At 35.7% G+C, this 16,017-nt stretch overlaps 1 protein-coding gene across 1 annotated transcript in view; it reads right to left on the bottom strand.

Moving 5' to 3' along the window:
• LOC131068529 (uncharacterized) overlaps window positions 1-15,304 on the bottom strand; it is a 36,988-nt gene extending 21,684 nt beyond the window's left edge. Inside the window, exons 1-5 of the mRNA XM_058003723.2 lie at window positions 14,874-15,304; window positions 12,031-12,162; window positions 11,841-11,953; window positions 3,854-4,008; window positions 2,352-2,440 (exon numbers count right to left, since the gene is read on the bottom strand). Coding sequence (XP_057859706.2) covers window positions 2,352-2,440; window positions 3,854-4,008; window positions 11,841-11,953; window positions 12,031-12,162; window positions 14,874-14,963 — 579 coding nt within the window. The 5' untranslated portion in view covers window positions 14,964-15,304. The remainder of the gene's footprint in view (window positions 1-2,351; window positions 2,441-3,853; window positions 4,009-11,840; window positions 11,954-12,030; window positions 12,163-14,873) is intronic.
• Window positions 15,305-16,017: the final 713 nt, after the last annotated feature.

Raw genomic sequence — 16,017 nt, 5'->3', positions numbered from 1 at the left:
GATCAAATTTCTCCTATGTTTATATGCATGGCTATAATGTCCAGGTTGCCAATGTACTTTCCTAAGAACAGAAAGCATTTTCATATACTGTGTTAAGTAATTTCACAAATCCATGATGGGATAGAGTCATAAACAAGCTGCTCGAAAAGTTTGGCAGATTAATTATCAATGTGGTCTGCTTGCAAATTTGTAATGTGATGTCCCCAACTCAAGCCACAAGGCTTAACAGTGCATTGGTTGTCCTTTCCTTGGATTACCCAGGAGGAAGAGGGCATTCTATTCTATTCTTAAGGTGCGGGCGTGTCTTCTTATGCAACTTAAGTGAACGAAGTGATTTTAAGTTGTGGGTACATCTTTTTATGCAACTTAAGTGACTCCTAGCCTAAAGACTTAAGTTGTCCTGCTTTTTAAGTTTAATGACAGTGAAATGTATTTTAACTGATTTTAATAAGCATGTGCCAACAAGGCCAAAGGGGCATGAGATTTCAAGGAGCCTATTGGCTCATTTTTAGGGATTTTATGTAAAGCATTGGATTGAGTTGGTAGTGGATCAAGGGCTGAGGTTGAATCATCCTTTTGGGAGTTATTATATGACATTCTAGGGTTCTTTTGGAGCTCATTATGGTATCAGTCTTTTCTCTGTTGCTGCTGCAATCTTTGGCTTAAGGTCTGAAACCCTTCAGTACCCTAGTTTCGCAGAGACATGTGGGCTCCGCCTAGTCAGAAGGGTGTGTTTTGTTGGAAGGGCTTTGGGTCTGTGATGCCCTAGGCACATCATTTTCAGAGCTGCAATTCTTTATCAGGTTTGGAGGCCATTTTTTAAGATGAGATTCAAGCATCAGGTTCAGATTTGGATAATCTACAGCAAGATGTCTTCATGTTACTGAGAATTGTTGAAGATAGCAACAAAAAAATGTTGATTATAATTAGGGATGGCGGATTCCAATTGCCCTAGGCAACATTGGAATCCGCCTAAGGGTCTGGTCCCTCCCTTTAGCGTGTAGGGCTGGGCCCTATACCTCACGGCACACCTTAAAGAACCCACGCCACTCCACGTCTCATGCAAAGGTCCAACCCCATATAGAATGCACTTCGGATTAAAGGAAAAGAAATAAATTAAAAGGATAAGCCGACATGAACAGAAGCCGACATACATGGTCAATGCATCATATAAATAAAGACACTTCTCACCTCAATAATATACACTTGATCATCCTTATTCCATGCGAAATATATGTCTGCCATTGCGAGTTAAGAAGGAATAAATATATGTCTGCCACTGCGACTTAAAGGAGGAATATTAGATCTGCCATCACAGCGAAATACCTCAGTTATATCAGCGAACTACTTCTGACAGTGAAATTGCGAAATTCATTCATGTGAAGAGCAAACTGGTGTTGACGGAGAGCAAACTGAAGTTGCAGTAAATCAAGAGCAGACTTCATACATTACCAACCTAGGGTTTGGACCTGATTGATGTTGGAAGGGTTAAAGGTGCAGTCTTGTGAAAGACATTATCAGTTCTAAGTACAAACACCTTCAAGTACTTGAGATAAGTGTTGTAACCTTCATATGCATTCAATCCATAATCAGATCTGAGGATCTCTTCTGGCTGGGTTTTTCCTTCTAGGAGGTTTTCCCAGGGTAATTGTGTCTTGTACTTACTTTTCTCTTTTCTTGGTTATGCTTAAATCTGGAAAACTATAACCTATTCATTTAATCAATTTAGTTAAGTAATTAAATTCTCATTTTCTGAGTTTACATTAATCTGAAAGTGTTAAATCAACAAAAAAGACAAGTGGAACAGATCTAGCACAAGTTTTCTATGAGTTTTGGCAAGGACAGTAAGGGTTTGAAGACATTTCTGAGGTATTTGTGTCTAAATCTGTATACTATTTAATCATCTGCATCTCAGAAAAAAAAAAATTTAAAATCAATGCAAATCATTTCTGAGATTTCTAGGCAGATTTAGAGTGTTTTTCTGTAACTTTTCTATATTCAGCAAGACTCGAAAATTTATTTAAATTAGCAGGAAAATCAGATCAATAAATGAATCTAAATCTGAGTTTGTTGAAGAATTTCTTATTTGCAAATGAAATTTCAGAATTTTTTGTGCCCTATTTTTGGAGATATTCTTGTTTTTCTTTTATCCCTATTTGGGGATATTACAGAATAGCACTGGAAAATAAGAGAAATTCAAACCTTCTGCATACAACACAACAACAAACAATACTTGCAAACATAATAAATCTAGAACCATTGGATTATGAAGATAACATAGGCACAAGCTATCACATTATTCAACTAATCGAATTTGAAAATTACATAGCAAACAGCAACTCAGCACTTACTGGATGCCCTGTAAATTTCTGCAACTTCTTTTTATCTGGCAAACTAAAATGTTTCAATTCTGCACCTGCTGTAGCCAAGCTTCTTCCATCTGAAACAAATTAAATAATACGTTTCATAATTATATTCCAATTCATATATCTTATAGTCATAGCAGACAGACAAAATTTAAAATGCATCTTAAAGAAAGAAAAATACAAATCATAGGAGATAAGATAGAGTCTAGACAACACAAGATAGAATAATGTAAAGACTAATTAAAAAACTATCACTAACAAAAAATATAAGTGTATATTATAAATTGTACATATTACCAAAGACGGCTGACTGAAGGCAGAAAGCCCACCAATTAGTCAACTCTCAAGCTATATAAATTATAAAATAAACAATGGATGCTATCAAGAGCTTACCTAAACAAAGCCAAGTTAATAAATTCTATATCGTCCAAAGTTTCACAGGGATTTGTCCCCCGGATGTGTGATGTCCTGAACATCAATGGGGACTATGGGACTTGACGACGGCATTCGCTCTCCAAACGCACCTCCCCCCCACCCCTCACACCCCTCTTCCCCCTCACTCCCTTTTTGAAATGTTTCGGGATGTCTCCAAGACATGCCTTAAAATCATGGGACATGTTCCCCTTTTCTGGATCTTGAATATCCTTATGTACCCTAGCTGTCATGGACAAAAAAAAAAAAATTGAATGGAGAGTGGGGCATGGGCACCAAGGCACCCCAACCCAAAGAAACTTTTAAAACTTGTGCCCATTGTAGTTTTACCTTCACCAAAAGATAAAAGGAAGAGGAGCAGTTTCTGAGATATCAATCCGTCAATGACTCCTGAGCTGGTTGCTCAATATACAGGCACCCCAACCCAAAGAAACTTTTAAAACTCATGCCCATTGTAGTTTTACCTTCACCAAAAGAGAATAAAAGGAAGAGGAGCAGTTTCTGAGATATCAATCCATCAATGACTCCAATTTCTGAGCTTGCTGCTCAATATACCTATGTGCTATGCATGATGCAACATTTCTTTCTGGCATCTCTCAATATGAATAATATTTCATATTCTGTCTATGATCATAGGTCTAACAGATTTATTATAGAATCAGTAAATACTTGTTGCACTTACCCTTTTGAATTCTTATTGTACTTATTCTGAAATATTGTGTCTACTATTGTCTGTTATGTTATTTTTATGGGATATCGAACTGTTTGTATTTTAAAATTCAAAAATAATTTTACATATTGTTTAACAGTCATCCCCCACCATCCACAAAAACCATAAATATGAAACAAAATTGCTGTACCCACCCCATCCCCATGTTTCCTCATCCCCAAAACTTGGAGAAACACTAATATGTTCCTATATAGAAAGCAACAAAGACCTAGGAGGCATTGGCCCATGCAGTAAAAACGACATCTAACTAAACAGTGTATAGACAAATTTCATAAGATACATGAAAAAGAAAGCACTGAATAAACTATCTTATCAAGAATCTCACCAGAAGAGACTGCCAAACAAGAAATTGCCTTTTTTGAAGCTCTGAATTTTTCTAAGAGATTCCCTGTTTCTGAATCCAACTCGCATACCATGCCATCAACCCCAGTAGTATATACAACACGTCCATTACTTGCAAAGGAGATGGCCATTGTGCCCCTGCATATAGGAGGTAAAAAGAGATATGATACAAAAAAATAATTAATAACACTGATTTTATTAACCACAGATATATATTATCTACAGTTTATTTTAATACACTAAACTTTTAAGAAATGCAGGTACAGCCATAACGCATTGATTTCTGAAATCACTCCACTAAGCATGAGTCGCATGATTTAGTGCTGTGTTCCTGTCATGTATATTTAGTAATATGCATGCTACATTTCGGAAGTGTAAGATTGTAGATTAGCATAGTTAACATTTAATTTTTTAAATTAAGTTATTTGTATTTTAAACTAGAATAATTTAAATTTAAAGTTTAATTTGCCAATAAATATAGCTAAACTTCTATAAGATAGCCTACCTCAAATAAAAAATCTGTCTTATTAAAATAAGGACATTGCATTCATAGAAATGATAAACAGCATAAACAATAAGTTTGATCACCTGAAGAACATCTTGTACTACTAAAAGTAAAGTTTTGTGAGAGTGATACAATTAACACAACTGAAGTTGATAAAACATATTTCATATATAACTGGCAATTTGAAAAAGCATCAGCTTAAATGTAGGAAAGCAATGGTAAAGAAATATCAAATTCTGAGAAATATCAGCTTAAATTAGGAAAGCAATGGTAAAGAGAATTTTGTTGAATTGAGGTAGGTATACAAATTCTGAGTATATCATTTCTTTCATCAAATCATTTTTGAGAGGAAGATTTATTCTTCCTTCCTTTATACCTATTGGTGGTGCCCCTTCACCAAGGGTCGCCACTCTTCCAAGTTGGTCTCCAATAATTATATTATTAATAACAATATAATAATTATTATATTATTATATAATATAATAATTATACAATATATTTATAATATTTTATATTATCACATAATAATATAATTATATTATCTCATAATAATATTATCTCATAATAATATAATAATTATATAATATAATTATATTATCATATAAAAATATTATCACAATAAATATAATATAATTATATTATAATTATATTATCACTATATTATCACAACCTTTATGTTGTCTATGTCGGCCTGAAGGAATCCGACCATAGCATCAACACTCCCTCTTATATTTGTCTTCCTTAGGCTGGAAGTGATGACCGATGCTGCCAATCTTCAAAAAATTTAAAACAGGACATTACAATTGGTATAATCTACAACCAACCTACGATTTAGTAGAGTTGACTATGACTCAAGAAGATTTGAAAGACAATATGAATCCTCAAGCAAAATTGTTTGAAGGCAAATAAAGACAAAGTTGTTCTTAGCAACCGATAGGCACTTGATGAAATACACTGCATCATTAGAGAGATTCATAATATTTCCAAGATTAATTTGGGATCTTGGTATCTCCAAGGAAGACGTAGTAAAGTGAAGAAATTTTTGGAGCAAGGAACAGTAGTTCATTTAACTTCAGGACAAAACCCCTCATGGCATAATTAAAGGATGAAAAACCATTAATTAATAATTTCTGTTGTCATGTTAGTGGACAAAAACCCTTAACTTAAGCATAAATTTAGAAACATTACAAATGCATTTACAGAAAGAGAGATTGCTGCAAATGGGAAAGAAGAATTACAGCAGAAGCTAAAGGATAAATTTTATATTTTAAAGAGACACTTCATAAGCTTTAAATCCAAATTATATAATCAAATTTATAATTTTTCATATTTATAATCAACTATGCAATTATTATTATTATGAGTTAGGATTATTTATCTAGGGCAAAATAAGGAAATTTTAGAATGGGACATTACAATTGGTATCAGAGCAGCAGTCCTACCAACCTGCGAGTCTAAATCTAGTTCATGCAGTGGAGCCAAAGAGATCAGAGGACCTTGGAGAGAGAAAAGAACTAGAGGCAACATTACAAGAGGCTAGCAAGCAAACTAAAGGTAGAAGAAAGAATAAGATGGCCAATTGGGAGGAAGAACAAGATAATGAGTGGAAGATTTATAGACAAGAACAAGCAACAGAATTGCTCCTTCAAATGCTTCAAAATCTAAATAATGCAATCAGTTCCCTCAGGCCTGGACAAACTTATGGAGGAGAAAGTAGTAATTTAAATTTTAAATCATTCAAGGTCAGAACATAACAATAGAACTCCACTTAAAACACCAATCAAAATCAGACAGCCCACATTCTTACCAAGAGTTGAGAAACCAGGGGAAGAGAAAGAGCCAAATATGGCAGCAAATGACTTTGATGAGTGCATAGATGCATACTCAAGACTTGATCCAGATATCAAAAAACCGATTCTAATTTCATAATGCAAGAGCAAAGAATATTTCAAGAAAAAAATAACCAAAAAGAAAGAAAATTTAGAAGCAAAACCCCAAGTAGTCATCAAAAAGTTACAACACTAGATCAGTCAATATCTTGGACCCAATTCCATTCTAAGGAATCTCCTCTTAATCAACAAAATAAGATTTATCCTATTGCAAGAAAGACTGAGGACAGCCTAAACAAACTTAGAAAAGAAAAATTTTGCTTCTTATGCAAGGAAACTTGGATGCCAAGCCACAAGTGTTGAAGCAAGGAAACAATGACATTAGAAAAAGAGTTGGGGAAATCTGTTGTAGAATCAGGAAATAAGAGGGTGGAATACAAGAAAGCAAATACATTAGAGCCACAAGCTGAAGAAAAGATTTCAGTAGTTACTGCCACTAGTTTTAAGTATGCGGGAATTGTTAGATCTGCAAAGAATGATAAGCAATTAAGGAATGTTGACACTAATTGGGAATCAAAATGAAGGATTTGAAATTCAATTGTTCAAAATTGGGCCAATATGAATGGTCTAAACACCAAACCAATTTCCAATTTGATAATTGGAATGATTTTCAATTCTTCCACTGGGTTGCAGATAATCCACTTTTTGAAATGGATACAAAGAGGTTTGTCCATTGGGATAACCCACTTTTTGAAATAAAGGAAAAGACATCTCTTAGTTCAAGTTTCACAACTTGTGATGACATCAAAGTAGCACAGCAGAAGATGAATGGTAAAATAGTTCTTCATAAAAAACAGTCCCAAGGAAAGTTAGAAGTTGTAGGGACAGAGCAACTAGTATAGTCAGATATGACTCAGGAAAATTTACAAGGCAATGTAAATCCTCAAGCAAAATTGTTTTAAGACAAGAAAGACAAAGTTGTTCAACAAGACTTAGCAACAGATAGGCAGTTAACGAAATACTAAAGCTTCAATTTTGGACTTCCTAGAAGGTACTGTGACAAGGTTTGGTGTTCCTTCTACAATCATTTCAAACAATACAAAAGCTTTTGTTGGTATTCAGATTAGTGCATGGGTTGCAAATTATGGCATCTACTTGAAGACTTTATCAAACTATTACCCTCAAGTTAATGGCTTGGCTGAGTCAACCAACAAGAACATGATAGAATAATCAAGAGGACTATGGAGGAAAATCAAAGGTCTCGACACACAAAGCTAAAGACAATCCTTTGGGTTGCTAGGGTTACACCAAAAAGAGCCATTGGCAACTCTCCTTTCATGCTTGTCTATGGAAAAAAAGTGAGACTTCCTCTATCATTAGAGTTACTTTCTTTGGAGCTTGCACAACAAGTGGAAATGTTGGAAAATGATGCAATGACAATTAGATTGGTTGAGCTAATGAAGTTAAGGAAACAAGAAACAAAGGTATGAACACCTTTGAAGATCATGAAGCACAAGTCAAAAGGACATTTGACAAGAAAACAGTTGATAGGACCTTCAAGGAAGAAAATTTGATCTTGAAATGGGATGAAGATAGAGCAAAGGTTGGAAGACATACAAAGTTTGATGTCATTTGAAATGGCCCATATATCATATCATAACCAGCTGCAAGAAAGCTAATGCTTCCAAACTTTCAAGGCTGAATGGGGGAGAACTACCTATCTCAGTCAATGGGATAGACCTCAAGATATGTTTTTGAGGTTAATTTACAAACCATTTACATATTCGAGTAGTTTGTTTTTGTACACTCTACATTCTCATTAGTTGTAATGTTTTTCTCCAAGTGTTGTTTGCACGTGTCGCTTTATGTTTACTTGTGCTTGAAGCATTTTTCAGTTTGTTTGAGGCGAGTCATTAAGTATTTCAATTAGGGATTTCTTTTTTAAATTATTTGAAAGACTTATAGTGACTCCATGCCCAATGGACAAATAAAGCTACAAGATCCACGATTTGAAAGCAATTGTCTCGGAGAGGTCACCCAAATGTTGTTAGTTTCTGTCTTATTGGCCCTATTGGGACTCAAATCTGAAGATCATTTTTTCTTGAGTCCCATCCACTTTATTTATTTTAGTCATATTTGATCCATTGTTTATGATCAATCTGGGACATCCTGAATGGGTCCCCTAAGTGTCAAAAGATGAAAAATCAATAAAAAGTCTTAAGTCTGAGTTGTTTATAGTGTTTTGTTTGTCGACCTTTCAGATTTTTGAGGTTGCCCATACTTGGATACCTTCCCTATTGATCTCAACAACCTACTGAAGTCCTTGATAAAATATTGTTTGTGTCATTTTGTTAGAGTTTTGAATTTTCCCATCCCTTGGTACTATTCATTTAGCATTCCCAAGCTCCAAAGCCCAAAAGTTTGTTAGAAGTCTAATTCCTTTACATCCCATCCCTTGGTACCCATTCCCCTTTATCTCCACTTCTTAAGCTCCAAAACATTGCATTCCAAAAAAGTTACTAACTCTTGCGTGGTCAAACTTTCAACCTTGCCCTTAATCAAGTACATGTTTCCACCAACCCCTAAAAGTCTAAAACTCCACCAATTTCTCTATATAATCTATATTAAAGTCAAACTTTTGGCCATTTCCTTGACTTGATACCAAGTTAAGCCTTGTCCCTACTCCCCGATCTCGACACCCCAACACCTTGTTCCTATCAAAGTTCCCCTTTTGTCCTTCCCTCATCTCACATCTCTAACATCCTTGTTACCCGCAATCTCTGACAGTTCAAAGACTCCTACCTACCCTACTAAATGACCCAGCACCATTAATGCATCTCATTGTCCTGCAACCACCACATTCGACATATTTGCACACAAAAACCACTGTTCATCATAAGGGCATCATTTTAACCAAATTTAAGACTATGGAGAGGATAAACATGCCATTCTAATGTGGTGGTTGATTGTGGATGCAATTTTGGTTTTCGAGGATGCTGAAGGACATCATTTGCACCAGATTTTGCAACTGATGGCTTGAGGAACACACTGCATTGATTACATCTATCCAAGAGTCATTTTCTTGCTCACATATGCTCACCAAAAAAGGGTTCTATAAATATATGTTCATTTGGCATATTACGAGTTAGTCATTGAGCCAATTTTATGGTCTAGTTGAGCCTGCAAATTGTTTTAGAGCCTGATCTACATGAAGATAAGATGCCTATGCACAATGATAAAGTGCAAAGAATTTTAAAAAGAACAAAGAGCAGAGTATATACAAAGGAAGGCATGATATTTAATGACATTTTAACAAATTAGGGCTCAGCACCAAATGAAATGGCATTGAACTCTTTTGCTTGCCCTAACCACATAGGAGCTCTCCCAACAACGCTGCATACTTCCTCTGACCTGCCCTGCATCTCAGGCATCAATTTGAGGCAAGAACAACTCTATGCCATTGATTTTGCGACGTGATAGTTCTATGGGTTAAGGTTTTTCTATGTTGCTGTTGAGGATGAATTTTTGGGATCATTTTGGGGAGTTCTAGATGGGTCTAAAAGTTGCGGTAACGAGAAGAAGACAACTGATGCATTTAAGGAAATCTCAAGCATGGTGATAGGTCAGACTCCTTCAACTTTTAACAAGGACAAACTCAACTAGCTCTCCTCCTCCACACCCAGTTGAAGAGTTTCACTTGCATTTCAACAGAAAAAGGTGTCAAAGGGCATTGAATGCTATCAACTTTGTGGTTCCTCCAGAAAAGGAAAGCACCCCTTTCTTTCTCAATCAGTTTTTATGGAAATTCCTATCTTTTGTATTTATATGACAGAAAGCAGAGATATATAGATATAACAAAAATAAAAATTCTTTGTAATAGATTAGGCCATTGTTTGAAGTGTGAAATGTGTGATCTTAGCCTTTTCAATCAATAAAGTGCAGATTTTTGCCTCCCTTATTAGCTGGAAATTGTGTCTATTAGTGGTTTTCAGTTGTGTTATTGGGGATATCACCCTCTTTTAACCTGTTTCAAGTACATTGTATGCATTTTGTCCCTTTTACAGCTGCATATCCTTTCCTTGGACCTTTAGATATCATTTTAAATGGAACTTGTGCAAATGATTGTCTGTTCCTAATATTTTTTTGTGCTTGTTGGAGCAAGATGAGTGATTTCTAAACTATTGGTGCATCACATCCTTTTGTTTTAGTTCCTTTCATTCACTTTTCATCCCAATCAGTAATAGATAAGATTAGTATTAGGTAAGTGTTTTATCATTGCAGTTCTGATGTTATTTCAAGGAATAGGTCCCACAACCAAGAGACAACTCCCTTGTTGCAGCTGAGACAAGTTTTCAAACTGGCAGGTTACAGTCTCATAGTGTTAACAGGATGTATAAAAGTATGTTTACTTGTTCAGAAAATTATTTCTAGGCATTAACTTCTTAGTATAGAGATTATCAGTGTTGCCAGGAGACTAATAATAAATAATAAATATACAAATATTAATTATTGAAAGATTAAAATAATAGATTCCTATGAACTTTGTGACCTCGAAATTAAATGATTAAAACCAGGTTGATTTGAATTAAAAATCAGACAAATATACATTTAATTTAAACCTCATAATGATAAAAAAATAATTGTCTTTCTTTGAATTAAAAGAATTAATAAATACTCATTCAATTAATTCATAACAAGAGGCAATTCATATGTGACAGTTCATCAAAAATTAAATGTGAAAACTTGAAAAGGTCATTTGACTTTGGAAGGCAAAAGCACAACAAAGACAAAGGCAATGGTGGTTAAATCATATACAGAATTGCAAGGCTCTGAAACACCAAAATCATTAGGAGTTCTATTATATGTTGGAAACTGCCAGTATTTTTTTTGAACTTTTGTAACTTAATATCATTTTCATTTTCCAGGTGTGATCAAAGCAGAATCAGCATAGCCTCCACAAAATCTCTTGCCATGACACATTGTCCCATAGCCTCCATATAATATGTTGCCTGCCCTCTGTGACACTTCTACAACTCATGTCAATGTGGTGATTGTAAAGACTTGAATGCAGAATCCCTTGTTTCCCATGTACTGCATTGTGTGGCAGCGCAGTGAGGAAAAGGGTGTATGGAAAACGGGAAAAATGAGAAATCAGCACTGCCTGCAAAATGAAAAGTAACAGCCAAAGCTCTCACATGATACAGACCCTTTGGATCTTATGACACAAATCATGACCAATACTTTTTTCATGTTTGGGGCTTTTGTGAGAAATGCATGAAGAGATGGATGGGACATCCCCAGTACCAGTTATGCATCCCAGGCCCCAAGACGCATCCCAAGGATTGGATAGTACATCTTCCTGCAACATATAATTCTGCAGGCAGTGTTCAGTAGTTTTAATTTGAGATTGCATGCATTATTTTAAAGATGCAATTACCTGGGTAGTTAAGCCTAATATCATTCCTGATAGCCTGCTAATATAATGTACATTTTTGGGTTGTTCTGTACCAATGTCATTTTATTTTAGATTTTTTGAGGTTCTTTTCACAATATTGCATCCTTGTGGAATTTTATGATAGTAAACTGTGTATATCTTTTTAATTACCATATGTAACAGAGATTAAGGACACACGTACCCAGGATGACAGTCACTGCATCTCCATTTGACCTCGCCCAACATAGGGTCTAGAGCTAAAACATCACCCACGCCAGTACCTAAAACCAGTAATGATTTTTTCCCTTTCTTTTTCTGCAGCCAAAAAGAGTTATGACACTCGTTGAAAGTTTACTTTAGATTTTAGGCTACAGTCTTGGAACAAACAATACCTTTTTTCCCATGTTTGGACTCCATTTCATGCAGGAATAATCAACAGACAGGTGGCCATTAGATGTGCCAAGATTTGAAGCTGCAATGTCAGAAAACTCACTCTGCATCTGACCATTTACTGTGTCCCATATCTGAATACGGCAAAGCAGCTTACTTCAGAAAATAAATATAAATTAAATCAAAACCAATCTCAACAATTAACTATTAGGCCTATGAAAACAAATTTAGAGCAAATTTTGCCCATTAAAAAAACCAACCTGTTCAATTTCCTTGGGGGAGATTGGTCAAGTAAAATCTCCAAAAATTAAAATCTATAATCAGCACTCTAAATACTATGAACTGCATTTTACCAAAAAAATAGAAAACAATGAATAGATGTAAGTTTGTAGCCATTCAAATTTTCAATATATTTGGTAATCTTTTAGATGTATGATGTTAAGGCTACCATAGAATGGAATTATGATAAGTGGTGATATCGTTGTGACTTTGTTTTCTCATTATTCCAATTTGAGCACCAATGTTAAGTCATGTTTATAAGGGGGAATTTCATAAGGTTAGCATTTGAGATTATGCCTCAGGTATGAAAGTTAGATGGAGGGGCCCCAGATTACCCTGTCATATGTAGGGTGAACTACAGAGATCATACAAAGAATTTTAGGGAAAAATAACATCAGGCGTGTTTCTACATGCTTAACAAAAGAAAAGATCCTCAAACAGATGTTTATGTGGAGTTGCCTACTTGATCCAATGCTTGTGTGAGAAACAATAAGTTAGTGATACAGGGAGATGAGTACAGGTTAGGTGTTGGTGTTGGAAATAAGCAACACCCGGACTAACGATGGACTGGTCCAAGAGGGGCCAGTAGCTCAGTGGTAGAGCACTCCAGCAGCGTATGGAAGGTCCTAGGTTCGAGTCCTAGCTGGTCCATGTCTCAACATGGTATCAAAGCCAGGTCCAGGCTAGGAGCCCCAAGCACACGAGAGGTGTGGCTTAAGGGGGGGTGTTGGTGTTGGAAATAAGCCACACCTGGACTAACAATGGACTGGTCCAAGAGGGGCCAGTAGCTCAGTGGTAGAGCACTCCAGCAGCGTATGGAAGGTCCTAGGTTCGAGTACTAGCTGGTCCATGTCTCAACATTAGGAGGGAGTAAGGCATAACAGAAATCATGAATTGAAGGGTGAAGAAGTCAGCATCAGCAGAGCATTCCTGTAAGCTAGAATATCATAGTAGCATTAACAGACACAGGGTTTATCTTCAAGGCGGAGTCTTCCAAGAAGCATAGAGCAAGCAAAGAATTGGAGGTAGATAAGAATCCTGATGATCAGAAGACCTAAAAAAGTATGAAGGACTGGGACTGCTCTTAAGTGAAGCATTGATCCCACTAATTCAACAATTAGAAGTAACAATTTTGGGGCTAAAACCATTCAAAAACATATTATTTACGGAACTTTTGGATGTGGAAAAGCAGAAGATCAAGCATGTCAGTTACTTCATAGAACGTCTCTATTTCTCAATCTAATACGATTATATTCATCATATAATTCCATCTAATTTTTCTCACAAAAACTTCCGTTAAAGAACTCTAAAGTTTCAAACATCAAATTTGAATAATGATAATACAGAGATTCCAAAATCCTTTTTTTGTAAATGTATTAGTTTTATTTGATTTATTGTTTCTGTTTCACCTAAACTTTACTAAATTGATCCGGAAAACATTTGGCTATGCAGCATCTACAAAAAAATTATTAACTATTTTGCAGGACATGAAGAGCTAGGAATATTTTAAGGGCAGTCATTGTGTACATAAGTCAGGCCACCTGCATCTAAAATAATGCAATATGAGGTTTTATGTCTGTGTTTCAGCGTCATGAAGGCAATAAATTTTTCGGTGGGATGGTAGTTTCAGCTGGATGGTCACTGCCAATGGCATTTTGTGGTTTTTATTTATTTATTTTGAGAAATGCATCCTATACTACTTCAAAGTTCAAAGAACTGCAAGTGACATCAATCTTTGAATAGGTTACGTTTGAAGTCTTCCTCAAAAACCCAACACAGCTGACATTTCAGTCTTACGCTTTACCCCTTAAGCCTTAAGGCATTGACTCAATATCTAAAGCCAATTCTTGCCCAAGCATCTTGAAATCCTCTATGCTGGGCTGGAAAGATCTTCTTGATACTTTCCTTTCCAAAAAAATCATACAGTAGTCCACCACATCAATGCCGTCACATTTTGCAACAATTCTTTGTCATTCAATTGCTCTCAGTTGTCCACCAATCATATTAAGAATCAGATAAAATTCAGCTTCATACCATCCCCAAAGGACTTGGCTTCTGGGAATTTCTAAGTAGAAACAAACACCAAGAAGACCGAAATCATTACTGGCTCTACCACTAGATAAAAAGTCAGACAGAGCCTGAAATACAATAGCAAAAGCAAAACTGATCTGTTTGAAATGGTAAAACAACTTTCAAGCAAATTGAGATGGCTGACGCTTCGCCGGACATTGGCAGTCAAGGGAAGACTTCAGAAGGACAGTATTACATAGCCTACACATTCGAGACCAAGTCGGTTGCGGTGCCTTTAGGCGATTATCTTCTCCTGTGAAAGGATTTTCAAACTAGTTCGCGTGGCGCAACAAAGTTTACCATCAATGTGCTCATGAAGTCGAAAATGTTAATAGTTAATATATATTATTTAACACGAAGAAAAAACCCATTGCACTGCAATTGATTTACTATTGTATTAGAATTTTTTGGTATACATCCAAAAGAAATATAAACCCCCACGACTTAAGAAAAGAAAACCGTACAAAGACGAAAAAAGGGAGAAAAAAAAAAATACCTTGATGCGCCCATCGCCTGTAGTAATGGCGAGAAAATCTGCTGAAGGACTAAATGCAGTGAAGACATCTTTCAAGTTTTGAAGAGGCATTTCAGCTCAATTTTTCGGTTCCACAGCAAGGTAAATAATAGAAATTTTACTTGGAATGAGATAAGAATGACTAAAAAGGTTTTTAACAGGAATGATTAGCAAGGACGTCAGGGGTTTTAAAATGAGCATGGATTTGGAAGGGTTTATCAATGGCCGCTGTTAGGGTTTAACAATCTCGTGTAAGACAGGACGTTCAACGTTTGTATCTTTTTGTGTTACTTCGTTTTCATTTTTTTAAAAGTGGGGCGGGGTTGTTTTGACGTGGCTGCTGGGGAAAGGGCAATATAAATATTCACTGGGATAATGAAAATGAATGAATGTGAGTTTTAATGACGTCTATGAGATCCAACGGTCTAACGGATCTACAAGTTTAAATTATCTCAGTTTCAGATTTTTTCCATGCTGGATCTTTTTTTGTGAATTTTGATTAAGAGGTTCGTTGTTTTGTGAAGTCTTGACTCTTCAAAAAATTCGTTCAGACTGTCCACTTTTAATTCATTACCAAACTGGCTGCAAATGTCTTCATAATGAAATGTCATTCTGTTTCTACAATCCTCTTGCTGCAAAACAGGCATGTTCTTTCTTCACACTCTTCTTTAGATGCCTTCCATCAACCAATTTCAGATCTCAAATGGTGAGATCTAGTCCTTAATTATGCAATTAGAATTTTGGCCTTACCGTTGATCACGGATCTCAAATATTCTTTTTCCTCATGTGCCCAAGTAGGGTTGAATTCTTTAATATTGTACGTTTTTTTCCTGCCTAGCTGGTTTATCCACATGGCATTCCTAAATTTCTCTAAGACCCACTTTTTTGTCTCCTCTTTACTACTGGGGCAGTCATGCAAATTTATGTCTCACTTGTTCATCCACTTGTTATTTTGTTTCTTCCAAGTCTTTTTCCTACGACTTAAGTTTTCATCAACAATCAAGATGGGCCAACGGTGCTTATCCATACTTTCCACCTTTTTTAAGTAGCATAACAACCAAAAGATCGTCGAAGCCTCAATTGGGTACATACCAGCTTTAGCCAAAAGGATCTCATATGGTATTGT

This window comes from Cryptomeria japonica, chromosome 3, assembly GCF_030272615.1.
Source record: "Cryptomeria japonica chromosome 3, Sugi_1.0, whole genome shotgun sequence".
In the NCBI taxonomy this organism is placed as follows: Eukaryota; Viridiplantae; Streptophyta; class Pinopsida; order Cupressales; family Cupressaceae; genus Cryptomeria; species Cryptomeria japonica.
This window is presented reverse-complemented; position numbering and strand designations above follow the sequence as displayed.